We start from the raw sequence: 22,353 nt of genomic DNA, 5'->3' as shown, positions 1-22,353 counted from the left end.
GTGGAATGCTGTTTTCCTGTTTAGCCTAGAGGAGTCTCAGCTTAGCTCATGCTTGTTCTTCCAGTATTTTACATATTTGATCAACCCTTGCATCTTTAGACCTAGTTGTCAAATAAAAGCCACTGCTTGAAATCACTTCTTTGGACAGATTTGAAATTGTGTCTCTGAGTATCTGTGTCTCATTTGTTTTTAGTCCTCAGTATACTGAAGTCACTTTCTTAAACTGACTGATATTAATATGCTTTACATTGCTTTACGTACTAAAAATTTACATAAAACTCAAGATAGTCATCTTTGACTTAAAAGTCAACCAGTGGAGCTTCCCTGGTGGCGCAGAGGTTGAGAGTCCGCCTGCCGATGCAGGGGACACGGGTTCGTGCCCCGGTCCGGGAAGATCCCACATGCCGCGGAACGGCTGGGCCCGTGAGCCATGGCCGCTGAGCCTGCACATCCAGTGCCTGTGCTCCGCAACGGGAGAGGCCACAACAGTGAGAGGCCCGCGTACCGCAAAAAAAAAAAAAAAAAAATCAACCAATGTAAAGCTCTTTTTTAAAAAAACAAGTATGCTTTCTGTCTGCCCTATATTTGGCTTTTTCTTTCATCACCTGTGTGTGGTGACTTCGTCTCTGGAAAAAAAAAAAAAATAGGAGTGCTAAGGATTTTTTTCCTTGACCATAACCTCCTTGGGAGATAAACATTTCAAGGAGATCCCCAGGGATCACTGTTCTCTGAATGAGTGGCCGCAGAAAGAACTGCTGACGCCTGCATTCTTCACTGGTGGGTCTGTGAGGCAGGGTTCATTTAGGTCCTGCCTTTTCAGTGGTCAGACTTGAGTAAGATTTGTTTCTCCCTGGCTGCAGACAGCTGCTGAGTACATGATGAGAGCCGAGGAAGAGCGGAGCCAGTTGAAAAATGTCTCCCTTATGCTGAAGATGTATCTCTTTTAGAATAAGAAAAATTGGCGGCTTTGATACATTTACAACAACAAATATTTCTTGCTTGCCCACCCAGAGGTCAAGCCTGGTGCTGACCTTGGGGGAGGGGGCCTGTGCCCTTGATTCGTTGGGGAGCAAACAGGGAGGAGGCGCACCGCCTTTGACCATATTCTCTGCCTGGCACCATTGTGACTTTTGTTTCCGTTGTATTTTTTACTCTGCTTCCTCTTGCTGTCTTTTTAACATTGTCCTGAAAATTGTCTCGTCACTACATCGCTTTCCAAATTACCACTTTTGAGGGCTGCCCCCTCCCTCCCTACTTTGGATGTGCCTGCACCAGGCCTCCCACCCCCAACTCCAGCTGTTCTTCTGACCATGGTGGTCATCATATGGAGGGCTGAGAACACAAAGAAATACTTAGCCCAAGGGCATATGCCCTTTAGGAGTGTATAATCTCTGCTGTCTAGATAGTAAAAATGTTATGGGAACAAGTAAGACATATACATGAGTATTGGTACATGCGCAGATCAAGCTTTGTATTCATTCATTTGTACAGCAGCCCTTAACTGAGACAGCAGACCAAGTCTTCGTAGAATTTCTAGTCAAGTAGAAGAGACTAGCAAATGATCAAAATAGTGGCCGTGGTAGAAATGCTAGGAAGGAAGTAAACAAGGGACTATGGTAGGGATTCCCGGGAGGGATCACCTTGGATAGCGTCACAGACAAGATCTTTCTGCGAAGGTGGCATTTAAGCAGCTGAGGAATAAAAGGTGAAAAGATGCTAGCTGCTCAGAGGCTAGGGAAGGGTGTTCTTGGCAGAAGCCTGCACTGAGGGATGAAAGAGTAGGGGGTGTCCAGCACTCTGAGAAAGAGACTTTCACCTGGATTGGAGAAGGTAGACAGTGTCTGTAAAGTGTCAGATGCTTGTGTTAATTCCTGTTGATTCCTATTGTGACTTCAAGAAATTTTAGACCTGTGTCATCTAATATGGTAGCCAGACACCACATGTGGTTATTGAGCACCAGAAATGTAGCCAGTCCAAACTGAGATGTGCTGTAAGTGTAAAATGCAAACCAGATTTTAAAGACTCAGTACTTAAAAAAATAAAATGTTTCATTAATAATTTTGATATTGATTATACATTGACACGATGCTTTTTGATACATTGGGTTAAATTAATATACAATTAAAATTCACCTTACCTCTTTCCTTTAAACTTTGTAAAAATCTGGCTACTAGAAAAAATTTAAATACATATATGGCTCACATTATATTTCAGTTTGTCAGTTCTGTTCTAGAATACGATTCACTTTGATATATTAATGAATGACAGTAACCAAATTGGCTAAGTGAACACTGAAAACTCTTTTGCCCTTTTGAGGTGGTATGAAGAAGACCTAGAGTGTGCATTTCTGATTAGCGACATTAAAACTGTTAGGAAGCCTACCCTTAAATTGGTACACTGTTGTTTCCTTCTCTGTTCCTGCTGAATTACCCTCTGATATTGTATAGAGTGTACTTGCACACATAATGCATAAGAATATATATGAGGCTCTGTGGAGTTAACACTCTTAGGGAAAAAAAATGTTTAGCCTTTCAAATAGATTAAAACAGTTTACTGGGAAAAAAAGAGCAACACGAAAAGATTTTCTTTTCCAATAAATTTTAATAGCTACTAAAATGAGGGTTCTGGTCCGTTAAGATACAACTTGCCAAGTCTTAAAGCTGAGTCACTTTTTTCTCTGAGCACCTACCCTGCTTCAGCTTCTTTCCAAGCAGCTGTTTAGAAGTATGTTGATATTTTGATTCAAGAACAGATCACAGTACAAGAATGAGTCTAAAGCCAATTCACCCTTCCCAGAAAATGTAGGAAGGAAAATTTTGCCAGCCGCTTCCCCCACATTTGTTTTTAGGGCAGTCAGCCTCAGTGTACCACATCCGATGTGTCAGTAAGACTTAGTAACATTGATTATAAGGCATTAGAAGAATGAATGATTTAGGATATATTTTATAGGTACTATACTGAAAAAAGAAATCTCAGAAGAAGGTGGCCGGTGCATGTGACTATAATTTACATAATGTCTGCATATAAGATTTATACAATCTGTAGAAATGAGGGGAAGGAAATTCTGGGTGGAGGACAAATGCACATAGGAATGTCAGGTCTTGCAAACTTTGAGGACATTCATTGGACTGAAGGGCATGAAGTGACTTTGGGGTGATTAGACAGATTAAAAGATGTAAGTGACTTCTGTGCAACATTTGTGTGCACTTGGTAATTTTTATTACAGTTTCTGGGAGACTGTTCATACTGTGTCATCTCTGATGATCAGGACTGAGGCTGCTTGATTAATTCAGCCTGTGCTTTGGGCTGTCTCCATCAGTGGTCATGGGATGTACTTGCCCCCCTCATCCCCCCAGTTGGTTCCTCATGTGACCCACACTTTGGACCACATGCAGACAGTGGCTGTCAAGAGAGGAGGCTCGGGTGCCTATATAAGAAGCAAACCTGTACCTTTAGTGTCAAAGCATCATGCTCTAGCAGCTTAGCTTGCCAGCTAAAGGAGCTGTATTTAATGAAATTTCTGGGCTGGAGCCAACAGCTTTATTCCAGGAAGAGGAAATAACAGTCAAGAAACCTCAAGAGGACATTAAGATAATGTTCTAACTTAAAATCAATTTTATTGATACCTGATAAATTATTATGGCATTTTTTCCTGACCAAGTAATAGATAGCACTGAAGCCTTGGAAGCAAAACATGAATGACTAAATATTGAAGTGCTGTAGATAGTGCACGAAGGAAAAAAATATGTAGGACTTTTGTGTATTCTAAGTATATTTAACTCATGGAGCCCTACTGGAGGGCAAGGGGTGTATTTCATTCATCTTTGTATTTCATACTTAGTGAGTACTTACTTACCCATAAGTGGACTAGGGTTATGTCGTGTTTTCCACATTAGCCAAAGAGGTATAGCTCTTCATGATGCTCCAGACTGTTCTTCACAACACGCACTCTCCTCTAATCCTCACAGCCACCTTCTAAGGAAGTACTCCTGTTGTCCTCGGTACCCACTGGAGAAATGGAAGCTTGGAGAGGTTCATTAACTTGTCCAAGGTCACACAGCAGATGGTACAGACTGGTCTCGAACCCATAGCTCTTTGACTCGGGTACCCATAGCATGACCATTGTAGATACTTCCTCTCTCCTTAATCATTCCTCTGGTTTGATAGAATTTTGATTACTATCTGCAAAAGAAATGTATCTTGAACTGAGTTTTTCTTACCCAGAGAGAAGCAGTAAGACAAAGACGACAACAGACCATTTTAAAGCACATGTTGTTCACAAAATGTTATAGAAGGTGAAACATTTATTAAGAACAGACTCATTACTTTATATGGAGATTATATTAAATATTGTTTTATCAAGGGCAGGTCTTCAGAAAGTCCCAGTCATTTTTGAAGGTGAATTTTGATTTATGTTAATTTGAAAAAAGCAAGTTCTGTGAGGATTATATACAGATTGTGTTTTTAATGACTTCCTTAATCAAGCAGGTTATTTTAAAAAAAAAAAAAGTCTTACTGTAATGAGCAGTAAACTGACAACCAGTGACTGGCTCAGAGCCCTACCATATTCAGGCTTTTCACCATGAGCATGCTATAAATTTTAAGCTAATTTACATAAATTTGCATGCTTTATGAGTCAGTATGTAAGACGTGTGCATTTTGACCAAATAATTTTCATTTTAAAGTTTTTATACTTAATTTTCCCCAATTGAGGATTATTTTCTCCATCTCTCCTGGTTATTTCCTTATAAATGAGATAATAAATGTTAAAATGCTTTATTATAAAAAGAGCTCTGTGAACAGGAATGTAAACATTTTATGTAATGCTATACAATAAAACCTTAATCAGAAATGCTCTGGGATATGGTATGTTTAGTTTCGTATAGAAGTTTATTCACAATATTACCTTTCCCTCAGAACGTGTTGAAAGTGTTTTACAACCGTGAAATGCCCTGAGGACTAATGACTGTAATTGAGTCCGGGTGACTCAGGATGCCAGGGCTCCTCCTGAAGGCCCTCTGCTTGGAAGGAGGAGTGGGCTGGGTCCCTGGCTGATCTCCAGCAGTACCTTGTCCTTTCTGTATTCAAGAAAATCACCAATATCCATTTCTCTTCTAGATATCACTCTTTTGCAGAGGAAATGATGATTGAGGACTTTGATTATGGCATCAATAAAAGAGTCTGCAGGGCTCTTGGGACTGCCTTCGCTGTCTTCCCTGCCCCAACTGCCATAAACAAACTCCCCCTGAATTGTCCCTGACCCAGACTAATTCCTGTACTGAAAGAACTACAGCTAAGAGTAGCAGTATATTCATCTTCTAAAGTGGGCTGGTTTTGAGAGTGAAGAGACCTGGACAACAGGTGTGAAGTGGGGACAATCCGGAACTTGCAGTCGCCCTGGCCACATTTTCGTGGTGCCCTCTGCCCTGTCATTATCCTCTTTATCTGTTTGAAAATGGATTTACCCTTTGGTGCCAGGTAGATGGGGTGTCTGAAGGCCGCAGCTGATGAGCAATGAGTTTTAGAGTTCTTGATCGTGGTTGTCCACTCGACCTTTAGAGCGTATTCTTGCCGGTTGGGATCTTGTAAGTGGGCAGGGACATCTGAGCACTGCACCTGTGCCAGTGGAAAGCAGAGTTAGTTTGATGTGCATTTGAAATCAAGTTAGAAAGTCCAGCGTGGAGGTGGTATATATAGTCTTGCCTGCAGTATTGAACCAAAACCTTACTGTAATTGTTGAAAGGAGATGTGTTTTGGTAATAGCAGCCCATTGGAACCATTATTATGGATTATCTGCATATCTATGCTGAGGGGCAGTGCTACCCAAACACCTAGAATAGTCCTTATGTGAGGCTTAAAATAGAAGGTCCACACTAGCTGCGTAAGTAAATAGTGTGCAGCACACAGTCACAGTGCTGAGTTGCTATTGCTGCGGCTCAGTTATTTGCCCAGGGCTGTGCCTTACACTTTATGTGGCTTCTTTCACTTAGCCCTCAGAGCAGCCTGGTTGACGGAGTGGGTGGGGTGTTGTTGACTCCAGACTCCACACTGATTGAGACTGAGCAACATCCTCAAGGCTACAGGGATATTAAGTGGAAGATTTTTAGCCCAGGCAGTCTGGACTCCAGAGAGGTGCTCTTGCCTGCTGGTAAAGTCTGTGCTACCTGTTATTATAATTAGCTGATTGTAACAGCACTGCCTCTTTGGGGGCGGGAGAATGCTTTATGGAGCCCTTTCTCATACCTGGTCATCTTTGATCTTGAGGTGGCAGAGGAGTCACAGCAAAGGGGACGGTGGGGTCACCCGTTTAGATTGCTGGAGGGCTTTGGGTATGACATCAGTAAAGGGTTTTACAGGGCTTTAAGCCTGCCTTCTCCATCCTCCCCACCTCCACCACCATAAACAAACTCCCCCCCCCCCCCCCCCCCCGCACCCAGTGTCCCTGACCCGAACCAATTCCTGTGCTGAATGAATTACTGTTAGAGTAGCAGTTTTGCAGCTGACTTGATCAGTAGCCTTAGTAAAGTCCAGGTTGGATTTCAAACTAGGATCTAGAGTTTTTCTCATTTTGAGATAACATGATTTATAATGTTAGGAATTAACTGACTTTAAAGCTTATCTTTTATTACCAAAGCAATTAGGATTTCCATAAGATTCATAAATATATATTATTTCTTTCTTGTTTTCGCTCTGTTTCCCTATCCTCTCTATCTTTTATTAGACATCTACCTTGTTTTTTCAATATCCCAATATGTGTTTATTTTTGAAAAATACAGAACTTTTTGTTTTTTAATTCTAGGTTATTACTTTATTTGGGAGAGGTTTTTACTAGCAATTCACATTTAAGGTATTTTGCCCTTTCCACATCGGCCACCACTTTCTGATTGTGACTCTTCGTTCATAACAAATTTGCTAGTATATTTTACATGATCAAAGTGTAATGAGAAAGATTTATGTTTAATGTTTCTAAGTTTGTAGATTTCTAAGGAGTAATAATGCAGCTCCAGTAAGTCTCTTATGTAGTAAGTTAGGGAAATATCTAACCTAGCTAAGCTTTTAAAATAACAATAGAGAAGTAAAAATAAGCTTTTCTTGTAAAAGCGTGACTTTGTCTTTATCAGTATTTAATTCCTGCTGTTTACATGTCTAGCAACGATCCAAATGGCCTTCCAGTGGCAGAATGGTGAACTTGTAAGATTCATGATGAGAGTCCGTGCCAAGTCCAATTTGATTCTAGAGCAATTATGTTATTAGAACATTGCTGATTGCCCCAGTGCCTATTGTGCAGCTTAACCTTTAAATGCTAGTGATAATTAACTACTTGATCATTCTACCAGGAAACTCCAACGTGCAGCTCTGTTCTGCAGTAAAATTCACAAATAAAATACTGTCCACGGTGCCTGAAACAGCCAGCTTAAAAAGAAAAAGCTCTTTGTACATGGGTGCCAGTTAATAAGCATTACCATTCAGTATTCAGTTTTAAGGAAGTATTTTGTCATCGTTTAAAAATCAGTTTTCCTGACTTCGTCCCAGCTTACCCTTCCCCCTTGACATATACACACTACCAAATGTGAAATAGATAGCTAGTGGGAAGCAGCTGCATAGCAGCACAGGGAGACCGGCTCGGTGCTTTGTGACCACCTAGAGGGGTGGGGGAGGGAGAGGCAAGAGGGAGGGGATATGGGGATGTATGTATATGTATAGCTGATTCACTTTGTTATACAGCAGAAACTAGCACACCATTGTAAAGCAATTATACTCCAATAAAGATGTTTAAAAAAAATCAGTTTTCCTTTTAGACAGAGTGAAAATAACGTTAAGTGTGTAGTATCAGTAATCATACACATGTACACGCAGTTTTTCTTCTTTTTGTAAAATATCACAGCAGTAAGATGAAGGCATGTGGAAGGAGGTAGAGGATTAAGGTGAAGAAGGGGGCAGAGCTGCCAAGTTGCCAGATCCCAGGAATGCCACGCCTCAGGTCCTACCCTGGTTGAACGGTTTCCTGTGGATTTGTTTGGCCAAGAGGCCCTCTGAAAAGGAATGTATCACATGAATCTTGGATTGAGGAGTGCCCGAGGGGTTGTTCAGTCATTTAAGTTTGAAAAAAATTCTTGGCAGTTCTGTGCCACTCACTGTGCTGGGTGGGTGCCCCCGCCCCCAGGAACCCACAGCCTGGAGTGGGAAGCACCTTGTAAACAAACAGCTATCAGTTGATTGGGAGCGCTCACTCATTGGGTGAACAAAATGTTAAGGGAACAAAGAGTGATTAATTCTGCCTGACAGTGTCAGAGAGCTTTGAACAGTGACGTTTAGAGCTGGTTCTTAGGAATGGTGAGGGAGGATTTCAAAAGGAAGATACTGAGGGAAAGGGCATTCTTGAAAGCCAGGAAGAAAGGCTGCCAATGCAATGAAAATAGATGGCGCACCAGGGAGCAACAAGCCCAGAGCTCTGAGACGAGGCCCAGGCTCTGGATTGGGGCAGCGAGTGAAGGGCTTTGGAAAACAGCTATACTCAGAAGTTTGGTCTTTTTTTCCTATGGACGATGGGACACCATTTGTCATTTTTAAGGAAGCGTGAGAATCTCTGTTTGGGAAATGAATCCCAGAAATGTGGAGGATAGACTGGAGAGGGGAGAAACTAGATACAGGCTCTGGCATTAAATATGTTGGGTAGTAACTCACAGGTGGTGTTTGTGTGCATGATCTCAAAGAGGTAATGGTTGTAAAAACCTGATCACATTGGGTCATGGTAGGAAAGCAAAGCAGAAGCATTGACTCAAGTCTTATGGCTTGGGAATGAGGATTGGAACTCAGCGGACATATATGAAAGTCAAGAAGCAATCAATGCACTTTTTAGGATTGTTTGGCTTCTAGTGCTTTGCTTCAGTCTTCAGCCTTAATGAATAACGCCTGCCAGCTTTCCTGCCACCAAACATAAGAGTGTATGTTTGAGTAGGGATAGTTAGAGGGCTTGGTGCCTACATTAAAGGGACTGATACAGGAAGGAAGCGTTTGGGGTTTTCCAGCCTCGCTCAGTGGGAACTCAACTGATCCTTCTCAGTCTTCCTCCTCAGTCTTCCTCCTCTTCCAAACTCCCTCCCTGCACCCCTCCCTGCCTTGGAGCTAGTGAAGGAGTTGCCATTACCACGGCTGACCACTAGGGGGTGATCTTTTGGTAGCTATACCGACACAGGGGTGGAAAAAAGACTGTTAATTATTGCTAACAGACTAATAAGGTAAAGAAAAAAAGTACAAGGAGTAAATTTTTTTTTTTTTTTCTCGGAACGCAGGCCTCTCACTGTTGTGGCCTCTCCCCTCCCGTTGCGGAGCACAGGCTCTGGACGCGCAGGCTCAGCGGCCATGGCTCACGGGCCTAGCTGCTCGGCGGCATGTGGGATCTTCCCGGACCGGGGCACAAACCCGTGTCCCCTGCATCGGCAGGCGGACTCTCACCCACTGCGTCACCAGGGAAGCCCCAAGGAGTAAATTTTATATAAGACGAGTAAAGTTCTAAATGAGGAAAAGCTTTACTGAACAGTTGTCTGGATTAATTTGGGTGCCAGGCAGAGATTCTGGTGGTGATGCTTTATTCTTCCTAGAACTTTTTCCCCATCTCTCCAACTTTCCTTGCCTCCGCCCTCCAAGGTCAGCCCTTTCCCACCCCACCTGGGTTACTCTAGTACTCGGGAGTGCTGCCCCGGAGCCCCCCTGAGGGACTTGGCTCTTCAGGCCTTCAGTTCACCCTCAACAGGTCAGCCCTGCACCCTCTCCGTATACCTCCCCTGTAGTTTAGAGCTTCTCCTTGGTCTGTGTGGGACTGAGTCACTAGCCGATCCTTGAAGTTAGTGACAGTTTTCATCAGTGCTCTTTTCTTCATCTGTGGTTTTAAGCTGTCCTGTCATCTCAGTGTGCCCAGTAACCACCTGACCTCGATGGCAGACTCATTCTCTGTGCTTCAGAGAATTTCTCTGTCACTGCTGTTTGTTTTCTGTGTGTGGTACTCCTCCAGCTGAGAGCTCTTTGGAAGAGCAGAGATGACAGACATGGCCTGAGCCCAAACAGATCACCCCCAACTGTGATTCCAAGAGGGGGGGACCATCTTTCTATTCCCTGGTCCTAATGGGGTTCCTGGATTTCCAGAGGTTAAAGAAAAGAGCAGATCATGGAAACTCTAGGAGTCAGAAAAATAATAAAGTGCATTTTTGTAGGTGTGGTTTTGTTGTTGTGTTGTTGTTGTTTTACCTGCCACTCTGCATCTCCCAGGCCCTTAAGTTGCGGGACTACAGCAAAATTCCGTAAGTATGACCTTTGTGTCACCATATTTGGGTGCTTAAATCCCCAAGGAGTACCCCTCTTTTTTCACTGAAGAATTAGTAATTATCTCTCAAGGTGGACTCTAATTTATTCAGTTTCTCTATAGAGGCTTGAAATACTGGCTTCTCATCAGCTGGCAAGTTAAGGGTGGGCGGGGGGCTGCCTTTTCTTTCTCCTCTTTCTCTTGTATCTGCTTCCTCTCTCGATAAAATATAAACTTCTCCTTTAGACCAAACTCCCTTTGCCTTTTGCGTTTAACCTATTCCCTGCCTCCTCTTTTTATTCCTCTGCTCCCTCTGTCCCATCTCTACTTCTTCTGTCTTATTCTTTCCTTTTTCCCCTTTTCTTTTTTCTCTATACCTTCGTTCTCATCTTCCTTTCACCTCCTCCCCTCTCTGCTGTCTCCTCTTAACAGCTCTGTGAGTGTGTACTAAAGAATGAAAAGGAAATAAAGTCTCAAGTGATTAAAAAAATGACATTGTTGGGCTTTGCTGGTGGCACAGTGGTTGAGAGTCTGCCTGCCGATGCAGGGGACACGGGTTCGTGCCCCGGTCTGGGAAGATCCCACATGCTGCGGGGCGGCTGGGCCTGTGAGCCATGGCCGCTGAGCCTGCGCGTCCGGAGCCTGTGCTCCGCAACGGGAGAGGCCACAACAGTGAGAGGCCCGCATACCGCAAAAAAAAAAGAAAAAAAAATGACATTGTTGAATGGCTGGTCATCTCTCAATCCCACTTCCCTTTCTAATTCCAGAGCTCTTCGGTATCCCCGTCAGCCAGTTTTCGAGGTGCTGAGAAGCACAGAAACTCCACAGACTACTCCTCTGATAGCAAAAAGCAGAAAACTGAAGAAAAGGAGATCGCAGCTCGTTATGTAGGTTCACTCACCTTTGCTTTGGGGGAGGCAGTTTACCTTGCTTTTTAATCAGCGGCCTTTTTACCCTCTTACTATTACCAACCAAAACTAGAACACAAGATAACGACATCCTAGGAGAGAAAAATAATTATTGCAGTTCTAGCTGTGTCTCAAGTGGTTGGCTGAAGGTCTGTGTTTGCAAGTGAGTGCACATGTGTCTGTGAGCCGCAGAGCAGTCCTTTATCCTGCAACCGATAGAAGACTTGTGTTCCGTATTATTTCTATTGGATGTATTTGCTTCCCTCCATAAATTTCAAGGTGGTCGAATTTTCTGTGGCCAGCTAGAAATGTTAAGGAAAAAGGTAAAATCACAGACAACCTGTTACAATGTCTAGATGACCTCCTGTGCTGAGGAATGTAGCACGTTTTGTGGAATATAACTTGCAGAAACATCCAGATGTGTCCCTGGCATGAGTTGAAGCTCATTTTCCTTTGGTGGTTGGTTCTTCAGATCACACAGTGAAGGGAGCAAGTGGGATGGGACTCACTGGTGTGGAGGCAGGCTGACTCCACCGCACTTCCTCTGGTAGTGCCCTGCAAGACTGCAGGCCTACGAAAGAAGCTGAGAACTTGAAATTTCATGTGAAACCTCCCAATTTAAAAATTGTGGCTCTTTATCCAGTCTTTGAAAGACACTGACAGAACAAATCCCACCCTTCTGTAGGCTGGATTACGTAGCGTGGGCCTGCCAGTTGGCACCTGATACTAGAGTAATAAGCCATAAACTTCAATTTTTTAAACTACAATGGAATCATCCTGTTTCCTATTACCTACCTCATAACATCGTCATGAAGATTAAAGAACACAGTTCACTGTAGAGTGTTTAGCACTGTTTGGTGCAGTTCGTTTTTATAAAATGTGAGGAGTTAATGACTCTGGACTTACCCAGGGTAAATCTGGCTGCCTTTTTTGTTTGTTTTTCTTTTTTTTGGCTGGGGGAGGAGATAATGCTTCTCAATTGTCAATGCAGGACAGCGATGGTGAGAAGAGTGATGACAACTTGGTGGTTGACGTTTCCAATGAGGTATGTTTGTGGCTTATTTGACTTCCTGCTCTTAACCAGTTATAACAATGATTAGTGTCCCAACAACTAGTATCCACAGTGTTTCCTTAATTTCTGAAGGGGCCCACGTTTTATTTACCTGAAAACTTTATATTACTGATCCTTTTTTATTGCTCCTCTACTCTATGGAGTGCAAATGTGTTGTTACCACCATGAATGCACACACCTTGGCAAGTGACCTGCAAATTTGTAGAGTTTTGATTTTTGTTTCTGTTTTAAATAAGTACTATAAATTTTGTAGTATTTTCATTGACCTCTATACTGAATATTTTCTTCAGCAATTTGATGAATCTTACGATCTACTCCAGAACATTTTTTGCTTCTAAGCTGTTGAAGACTTTTGGCTAGAAACGTCCACACCAAGTGCTCTGGCGCTGTGGTCGCGCTGTGCTGCATTTGATACCCTTGATGTTCCTTTGTAGGATCCATCCTCACCTCGAGGGAGCCCTGCACATTCCCCAAGAGAGAACGGTCTGGACAAGACACGCCTTCTCAAGAAAGATGCCCCCATCAGTCCAGCCTCGATCGCATCCTCCAGCAGTACTCCTTCCTCCAAATCCAAAGAACTTAGCCTTGTAAGCAGTTCCTCACCATCTTTCTTAGCGTTGCCCGTTTCCAGATGGTTAGGTTAAATTATTTTTAAAATTTTGTATTTTCTACATTTTTCCATAGGACTTTCACCACCAAGCATATGTGTATGTTCAGTATTCAAGCTGAATTGACAAAAGTACTTTTGGAACAGAGCAGGTTCACTGACTTTGTTGGTGATGGATGTTTGGTTTGTGAGTCTTTTTGCAAGGATAGGGGAGGGACATGAGGAAATTGAGTGAAACGAGTCTCAGCGAAGATGAAGAAATATATACTGGGGTTACAGAGATGGTTTTGTCACCTGTGGTTTATGGTAAATTTAGTTTTTGGCTTGGATGTGATTTTGTTGCTAGCTTTGTTGGAATTACCAAGCTATATATGATTGCAATAATTTTCCCTTCCTGTCTAATGATCTGTCATTTATAAAACTCTACCTTGACTCACACCACAAATCAGAAATGCACAAATAAAACTGCTTGCAAGTCAGGGTAATCTCCCCATACCCCCTTCCTCTGTGGCTGTGTAGTTAATTGCATTTTTATGTAGTGTGCCTGCCTTTTTCCTCACCAGTTGTGTCCCTGTAACATAGCATTAAAAAAAAAAAAAAAAAAAAGACGAATTCTGTTTTCAAATAACCTTTTGAATTCACAGCTGAGGGAAAGAAGATTCCTCAGTTTGTCTGCAGTTTTGGAGAATGTGTCTGGCACAGGGCTGGATAAAGTTTTTTTCTGTTGTTTTCTCTTGGCCTTCCGGCCTTGTAATGGCAGCTCGTCTGTGCTGATCTCTTGTGATGATTCAGGCTTGGATGTTTTTTAATGGGACCTGTTAACCAAGGGAGCCTCTTGTGGCACGAACAATCCATCAGGAACCCAACTCAAACCACTCAGTATTAAAGCAACCAGCACGTGGCCAGTCACATCGGGACGTCATGATTTGTCAGCGTCTGTCCAACTCAGACCGGTTTCCTGGAAATGGTCTACTCTGCCCCAAGTTCAGCTTTGGTTTATGTCCTCTTGAACATTGGTTTTGTGGTCTCAGGAAACACTTTCTGTTTCTTTGATAGCTCTTTTTAACTAATGAAAAGAGAGGCCCGTGCTAAAGAATCTTTTCCATTTCTTTGTCCTTTTCTTTTACTCTACCTTTTCAAATGTTTAACATAATGGTTAAAATTGTGTTCTAACTAGCGTGTATATTCCATTGCATCTCTTGTTAGAATGAAAAATCTACCACTCCTGTGTCGAAGTCCAATACCCCTACTCCACGAAGCGATGCACCCACCCCAGGCAGTAATTCCACTCCCGGATTGAGGCCTGTCCCCGGAAAACCGCCAGGAGTCGACCCCTTGGGTTAGTGAGAAAAAAGCTTCTCTACATATTTATGCTTCCTGTTTTTAAAGAAATCAAAGCGATTTAAAGAGTGTAATACATTAAGAGTACTAACGACCAGCGTTGACTGGCTGTAAGTTCTGTGATCCAAATCAAGTGCCTGGCACTTACCATGTCTGACACATAGTAGGTGTTCAGTAAAATAAGGGGAAGACATGAACCCTGATGAAGGCTTGAATGACCCTTGAGAATATTAAAATACGCTTGTTTGAACTATAGATCCTACTTTTTTTTTTTTTTTTTTTTTTGCGGTACGCGGGCCTCTCACTGCTGTGGCCTCTCCCGCTGCGGAGCACAGGCTCCGGACGCGCAGGCCCAGCGGCCATGGCTCACGGGCCCAGCCGCTCCACGGCATGCGGGATCTTCCCGGACCGGGGCACGAACCCGCGTCCCCTGCATCGGCAGGCGGACTCTCAACCACTGCGCCACCAGGGAAGCCAATCCTACTTTTTAACATACGTAAGAACGTGTTGCTCCTGACATTCATTAATACTTCATGATTGTCTCACGTGTGTATCATTGGTTTTTCTCCTTCCTTCCATTTGGGTCTGTAGCCTCGAGCCTAAGGACCCCAATGGCAGTACCTTGTCCATATCCGACCCCCTTTGGGATCGTGCCGCACGCTGGGATGAATGGGGAGCTGACCAGCCCCGGAGCTGCCTACGCGGGGCTGCACAACATCTCCCCGCAGATGAGCGCCGCCGCGGCCGCTGCAGCCGCAGCCGCGGCCTACGGGAGATCGCCAGTGGTATGTTGGTGCGCCTTTACAGCATAAAAGTGTTCCAGAGCGCAGAGGGTTGCCACCGTATTTTTATTTTTTAAGGAAGTTTATGAAATTTGAGGGATTTATAGAGGGACCTGTGTGTATTTATAAATTAAACTGCATGTAATCGTATTGTGAGATTCATTTTCTTTTGTAAGGTGAGGGAATTATTTTGTTTTATGTTCCTTTTTTAAAAGAAATTTTTAAACCTACAGAAGTAGAGTAAATAATATAGTAAATATAGTGAAGCCTTCATTTCCATCATGAGCTTCAATAATAATACTGTTTTTTTCATGTTTGTTCCACCCCCAAGTATGTTACCATGAAATCATGAACATCCTATCATTTCATCAATCAGTACTTGTGTATTTATCTCTGAACTCACATTTTTAAAGCATCTATTCTCCTAGGATTTGGAAAGATACTGAGTAGGATGAAATGAGTTGATGTAACCATGTTTGTTTTTGTTGTCTTGCTTGGGAAAAATTTTAGGTTGGATTTGACCCACACCATCACATGCGTGTGCCAGCAATACCTCCAAACCTGACAGGCATTCCAGGAGGAAAACCGTGAGTACCCGCCTCTGTGCTTTGTGCTCACTGTGTGTCTGGGCCCTTGCTGGCCCTTTGGACTCTGAGCACTGCTAGACAGTGTTGGCAAGTTCCTGCGGCTTGTGCGGTGGTTCTGTTTTTGTTTTTTGCAAAGTATTTTCCATTTTCTCTTAGGACAAGGGAAGAGGTAATGGGGTGGGGTTTTGTATTTTCAATTTAAAATCTCAAGCTTCTAATATGGAAATGCAAATTGCTGAGGCATCTCCAGCAGTCAGATCTTCCCTACATCTGTTACTGATTGCAAGACAATTCTTTTTGTTGCCTTGGAAAGAAGAAGTCGTCTTATGTGCAAACCTAGATGCTCAAAATTTGAGCATGTTAGGAAAAGACGTGCCAGACTTCAAAGGCTGAAAGGAAAGAAGTGTGGTCTTTTGTGTTTCTGGAAAAAGTGGCTTGCTCAGTTGGCTTCTTGTCCTGTAAGCTGGGTATTTGGAGCCCCTGTTTTCATGACCCCCTAGAGCTGTGAAGGCAAGACAGACGCATCAGTTGTTCCAGACTTTTCTTGTACATTCTAACCTCTCCCCATATGTCATTCCTCATCATTCATTTTAATCACGTGCACTTTATTACTACCTGTGCACAGTTCTCTGGGCTCTTTGGCTTCATCTTCACAATTGGTGCTCACAATTTATGCTTGTTCAGTGAATGAATGAACATATGTGCCGATCTCTCCCTTCACTGACCTCCCATTGCTTATTTATTTACTGCTCTACGCTCAGGCACTTAGTTGTCACCCTGTTGTTTCCTGTGTGTCTTCTTTGTTCCCCATGTTGCTGGCTCCACAGTGTTAAACATGCCTGACCTTGACCCTTCCTTCACTTTCCACCTGATAGATCATCTTCTTGGCCCTTCCTTCTGTAACTTCTCTACACACTCTACCCTAAACTTCCATGTTGCATCAAACACAGTGTGGTCTCAGTAAGTATTTGACTGATTAATAAGGGAGGCAAGGCAAATTAGACTTTGAGTTCCTTGAGAGTTGAAGGTATAAATATCAATTACCGTAAAATTCTGTGTACTTGTGTGTGTTCTGCAAATAGTTGTTGACTGACAAGTCTTGTTGACCAAGAACCCTGGTGTACTTGAAGGTAAAAGTTAGGTCTGTTTCAAGCAGTGACTAAATAATAAGGCTATAGGATTAATACCTACAAGTACCATATGAACCTGTGGGGATGGAGAGGTTCCTTGAGGGAAGTGATATCATCCCGTTTTCAGGTACTGTAAAGTTACCACTTAGTTAACCGGCAGTTGCACCCAGAACTATAGTGTAACCACTACCAAATGAGGTGGTGCTTCTCGTCTCTGCTGCTGCCCAGAGGCCCCGAGGGGTGAAAGTGTGTTAGGTGTATCTAAAGAAGCAATAACAGTCTCAGTGTGGGGATTTGGGCCAGTTGAACCACTGTAAAATCCCAGCTGGTCTGATTCAAGAGGCACTTCTGAGCCTTGAGCTGGGCTCCCTTCCTTGCCCCCGTCTTGACACATAGCATTATAAAATTGTTGAGATCCTTTTGGGAGGAACATTGGTGGATTTCAGGATGGCTGAGAATTTTTTTTTTTTTTGAATTTTTGAATTTTTTTATACAGCAGGTTCTTATTAGTCATCCATTTTATACACATCAGTGTATACATGTCAATCCCAATCTCCCAATTCATCACACCACCACCACCACCCACCACCACTTTCCCCACTTGGTGTCCATACATTTGTTCTCTACATCTGTGTCTTTATTTCTGCCCTGCACACTGGTTCATCTGTACCATTTTTCTAGGTTCCACATGTATGCATTAATATATGATATTTGTTTTTCACTTTCTGACTTACTTCACTCTGCATGACAGTCTCTAGATCCATCCACATCTCTGCAAATGACCCATTTTCATTCCTTTTTATGGCCGAGTAATATTCCATTGTGTATATGTACCAGATTTTCTTTATCCATTCGTCTGTTGATGGGCATTTAGCTTGCTTCTATGACCTGGCTATTGTAAATAGAGCTGCAGTGAACATTCTGGTACATGACTCTTTGAATTATGGTTTTCTCTCAGTATAAGCCCAGTAGTGGGATTGCTGGGTTGTATGGTAGTTCTATTTTTAGTTTTTTAAGGAACCTCCATACTGTTCTGTATAGTGGCTGTTATCAATTTACATTCCCACCCACCGGGAAAGAGGGTTCCCTTTTCTCCACACCCTCTCCAGCATTTGTTGTTTGTAGATTTTCTGATGATGCCCATTCTAACTGGTATGAGGTGATACCTCATTATAGTTTTGATTTGCATTTCTCTAATAATTAGTGATGTTGAGCAGCTTTTCATGTGCTTCTTGGCCATCTGTATGTCTTCTTTGGAGAAATGTCTATGTCGGTTTTCTGCCCATTTTTTGACTGGGTTGTTTGTTTTTTTAATATTGAGCTGCATGAGCTGTTTATATATTTTGGAGATTAATCCTTTGTCCGTTGATTCGTTTGCAAATATTTCCTCCCATTCTGAGGGTTGTCTTTTCGTCTTGTTTATGGTTTCCTTTGCTCTGCAAATGTTTTTAAGTTTCATTAGGTCCCATTTGTTTTGTTTTTATTTCCATTACTCTAGGAGGTGGATGAAAAAAGATCTTGCTGTGATGTATGTCAAAGAGTGTTCTTCCTATGTTTTCCTCTGAGAGTTTTATACTGACCGGTCTTACATTTAGGTCTTTAATCCATTTTGAGTTTACTTTTGTGTATGGTGTTAGGGAGTGTTCTAATTTCATTCTTTTACATGTAGCTGTCCAGTTTTCCCAGCACCACTTATTGAAGAGGCTGTCTTTTCTCCATTGTATATCCTTGCCTGCTTTTACAAAAATAAGGTGACCATATGTGCGTGGGTTTATCTCTGGGCTTTCTATCCTGTTCCGTTGATCTATCTTTCTGTTTTTGTGCCAGTACCATATTGTCTTCATTACTGTAGCTTTGTAGTACAGTCTGAAGTCAGGGAGTCGGATTTCTCCAGCTACGTTTTTTTCCCTCAAGACTGCTCTGGCTATTCAGGGTCTTTTGTGTCTCCATACAATTTTAAGATTTTTTTTTGTTCTAGTTCTGTAAAAAAAATGCCATTGGTAATTTGATAGGGATTGCATTGAGTATGTAGATTGCTTTGCGTAGTATAGTCATTTTCACAATATTGATCCTTCCAGTCCAGGAACAGGTATATCTCTCCATCTGTTGGTATCATCTTTAATTTCTTTCATTAGTATCTTACAGTTTTCTGCATACAAGTCTTTGTCTCCCTAGGTAGGTTTATTCCTAGGTATTTTATTCTTTTTGTTGCAGTGGTAAATGGGAGTGTTTCCATAATTTCTCTTTCAGATTTTTCATCATTAGTGTATAGGAATGCAAGAGATTTCTGTGCATTAATTTTGTATCCTGCTACTTTACCAAATTCATTGATTAGCTCTAGTAGTTTTCTGGTGGCATCTTTAGGATTCTGTATGTATAGTATCATGTCATCTGCAAACAGTGACTGTTTTACTTCTTTTCCAATTTGTATTCCTTTTATTTCTTTTTCTTCTCTGATGGCCATGGCTAGGACTTCCAAGACTGTGTTGAATAATAGTGGCGAGAGTGGACATCCTTGTCTTGTTCCAGATCTTAGAGGAAATGCTTTCAGTTTTTCACCATTGAGAATGACATTTGCTGTGGGTTTGTCGTATGTGGCCTTTATTATGTTGAGGTAGGTTCCCTCTGTGCTCACTTTCTGGACAGTTTTTATCATAAATGGGTGTAGAATTTTGTCAAAAGTTTTTTCTGCATCTATTGAGATGATCATATGATTTTCTTCAGTTTATTAATATGGTGTGTCACATTGATTTATTTGCATATATTGAAGAATCCTTGCATCCCTGGGATAAATCCCACTCGATCATGGTATATAATCCTTTTAATGTGTTGTTGGATTCTGTTTGCTAGTATTTTGTTGAGGATTTTTGCATCTATATTCATCAGTGGTATTGGTCTGTAATTTTCTTTTTTTGTAGTATTTTTGTCTGGTTTTGGTATCAGGGTGATGGTGGCCTCATAGAATGAGTTTGGGAGTGTTCCTTCCTCTGCAGTTTTTTTGGAAGAGTTTGAGAAGGATGGGTGTTAGCTCTTCTCTAAATGTTTGATCGAATTCACCTGTGAAGCGTCTAGTCCTGGACTTTGGTTTGTTGGAAGATTTTCAATCACAGTTTCAATTTCATTACTTGTGATTGGTCTGTTCAATTTTCTATTTCTTCCTGGTTCAGTGTTGGAAGGTTATACCTTTCTAAGAATTTGTCCATTTCTTCCAGGTTGTCCATGTTATTGGCATAGAGTTGCTTGTAATAGTCTCTTAGGATGCTTTGTATTTCTGTGGTTTCTGTTATAACTTCTCCTTTTTTCATTTCTAGTTTTATTGATTTGAGTCCTCTCCCTCTTTTTCTTGATGAGTCTGCCTAATGGTTTATCAATTTTGTTTATCTTCTCAAAGAACCAGCTTTTAGTTTTATTGATCTTTGCTATTGTTTTCTTTGTTTCTATTTCATTTATTTCTGCTCTGATCTTTATGATTTCTTTCCTTCTACTAACTTTGGGTTTTCTTTGTTCTTCTTTCTCTAGTTCCTTTAGGTGTAAGGTTAGATTGTTTATTTCAGATTTATCTTGTTTCTTGAGGTAGGCTTGTATTCCTATAAACTTCGCTCTTAGAACTGCTTTTGCTGCATCCCATAGGTTTTGGATCATCATGTTTTCATTGTCATTTGTCTCTAGGTTTTTTTTTTTGTTGTTTTTTTTGGTTTTTTCGGTACACGGGCCTCTCACTGTTGTGGCCTCTCCCATTGCGGAGTACAGGCTCTGGACACTCAGGCTCAGCAGCCATGGCTCACGGGCCCAGCCGCTCCACGGCATGTGGGACCTTCCCGGACCGGGGCACAAACCCGTGTCCCCTGCATCGGTAGGCGGACTCTCAACCACTGCACCACCAGGGAAGCCCTGTCTCTAGGTATTTTTTGATTTCTTCAGTGGTCTCTTGGTCATTTAGTAACGTTTTGTTTAACCTCTGTGTGTTTGTGTTTTTTACGGTTTTTTTCCCTTGTAATTGATTTCTAATCTCATAACGTTGTGGTCAGAAAAGATGCTTGATATGATTTCAATTTTCTTAAATTTACTGAGGCTTGATTTGTGACCCAAGATGTGATCTATCCTGGAGAATGTTCCATGCACACTTGAGAAGAAAGTGTAATCTGCTGTTTTTGGCTGGAATGTCCTATAAATATCAATTAAATCTATCTGGTCTATTGTGTCATTTGAAGCTTGTGTTTCCTTATTAATTTTCTGTTTGGATGACCTGTCCATTGGTGTAAGTGAGGTTGTAAGTCCCCCACTATTATTGTGTTACTGTCAATTTCCTCTTTTATAGCCGTTAGCAGTTGCCTTATGTATTGAGGTGCTCCTATGTTGGGTGCATATATGTTTATAATTGTTATATCTTCTTTTTGGATTGATCCCTTGATCATTGTGTAGTGTCCTTCCTTGTCTCTTGTAACATTCATTATTTTAAAGTCTATTTTATCTGATATGAATATTGCTACTCCAGCTTTCTTTTGATTTGCATTTGCATGGAATATGTTTTCCCTCCCCTCACTTTCAGTCTGTATGTGTCCCTAGGTTTGAAGTGGGTCTCTTATAGACAGCATATATACGGGTCTTGTTTTTGTATCCATTCAGTGAGCCTGTGTCTTTTGTTTGGAGCATTTAATCCATTCACGATTAAGGTAATTATCGATATGTATGTTCCTATTATCATTTTGTTAATTGTTATGGGTTTGTTTTTGTAGGTCCTTTTCTTCTCTTGTGTTCCCCTCTTAGAGAAGTTCCTTTAGCATTTGTTGCAGAACTGGTTTGGTGGTGCCGAATTCTCTTAGCTTTTGCTTGTCTGTAAAGCTTTTGATTTCTCTGTCCAATCTGAGTGAGATCCCTGCAGGGTAATCTTGTTTGTAGGTTCTTCCCCTTCATCACTTTAAATATATCATGCCACTCCCTTCTATCTTGTAGAGTTTCTGCTGAGATCAGCCTGTTAACCCTATGGGAGTTTGCTTGTATTTTATTTGTTGTTTTTTCCTTGTTGCTTTCAGTAATTTTTCTTTGTCTTTTATTTTTGTCAGTTTGATTACTATGTGTCTCGGCGTGCTTCTCCTTGGGTTTCTCCTGCCTGGGACTATCTGTGCTTCCTGGACTCGGGTGGCTATTTCCTTTCCCATGTTAGGGAAGTTTTCGACTATAATCTCTTCAGATATTTTCTCAGGTCCTTTCTCTCTTCTTCTGGGACCCCTATAATGTGAATGTTGTTGTTTAATGTTGTCCCAGAGGTCTCTTAGGCTGTTTTTATTTCTTTGCATTCTTTGTTCTTTATTCTGTTCCACAGCAGTGAATTCCACTATTCTGTCTTCCAGGTCACTTACCGTTCTTCTGCTGTTGATTCTTTCTAGTGTATTTTTCATTTCAGTTATTGTATTGTTCATCCCTGTTTGTTTGTTCTTTAATTCTTCTAGGTCTTTGTTAAACGTTTCTTGCATCTTCTCGATCTTTGCCTCCATTGTTTTTCCAAGGTCCTGGATCATCTTCACTATCATTATTCTGAATTCTTTTTCTGGAAGGTTGCCTATCTCCACTTCATTTAGTTGTTTTTCTGGGGTTTTATCTTGTTCCTTCATCTGGTACATAGCAC

The 22,353-nt window shown here is 41.7% G+C and overlaps 1 protein-coding gene across 4 annotated transcripts in view; it reads left to right on the top strand.

Annotated features, from left to right (window-relative positions):
* The window catches only part of TLE4 (TLE family member 4, transcriptional corepressor), a 154,660-nt gene that overhangs the window by 116,902 nt on the left and 15,405 nt on the right, over positions 1-22,353 (top strand). For all 4 annotated transcript variants that reach the window (XM_060154947.1, XM_060154946.1, XM_060154949.1 and 1 more), the window contains exons 9-14: positions 11,068-11,187; positions 12,200-12,253; positions 12,715-12,867; positions 14,094-14,226; positions 14,820-15,013; positions 15,521-15,597. In XM_060154947.1, coding sequence (XP_060010930.1) covers positions 11,068-11,187; positions 12,200-12,253; positions 12,715-12,867; positions 14,094-14,226; positions 14,820-15,013; positions 15,521-15,597 — 731 coding nt within the window. The remainder of the gene's footprint in view (positions 1-11,067; positions 11,188-12,199; positions 12,254-12,714; positions 12,868-14,093; positions 14,227-14,819; positions 15,014-15,520; positions 15,598-22,353) is intronic.

This window comes from Lagenorhynchus albirostris, chromosome 7 (assembly GCF_949774975.1).
Source record: "Lagenorhynchus albirostris chromosome 7, mLagAlb1.1, whole genome shotgun sequence".
NCBI lineage: Eukaryota > Metazoa > Chordata > Mammalia > Artiodactyla > Delphinidae > Lagenorhynchus > Lagenorhynchus albirostris.
This window is presented reverse-complemented; position numbering and strand designations above follow the sequence as displayed.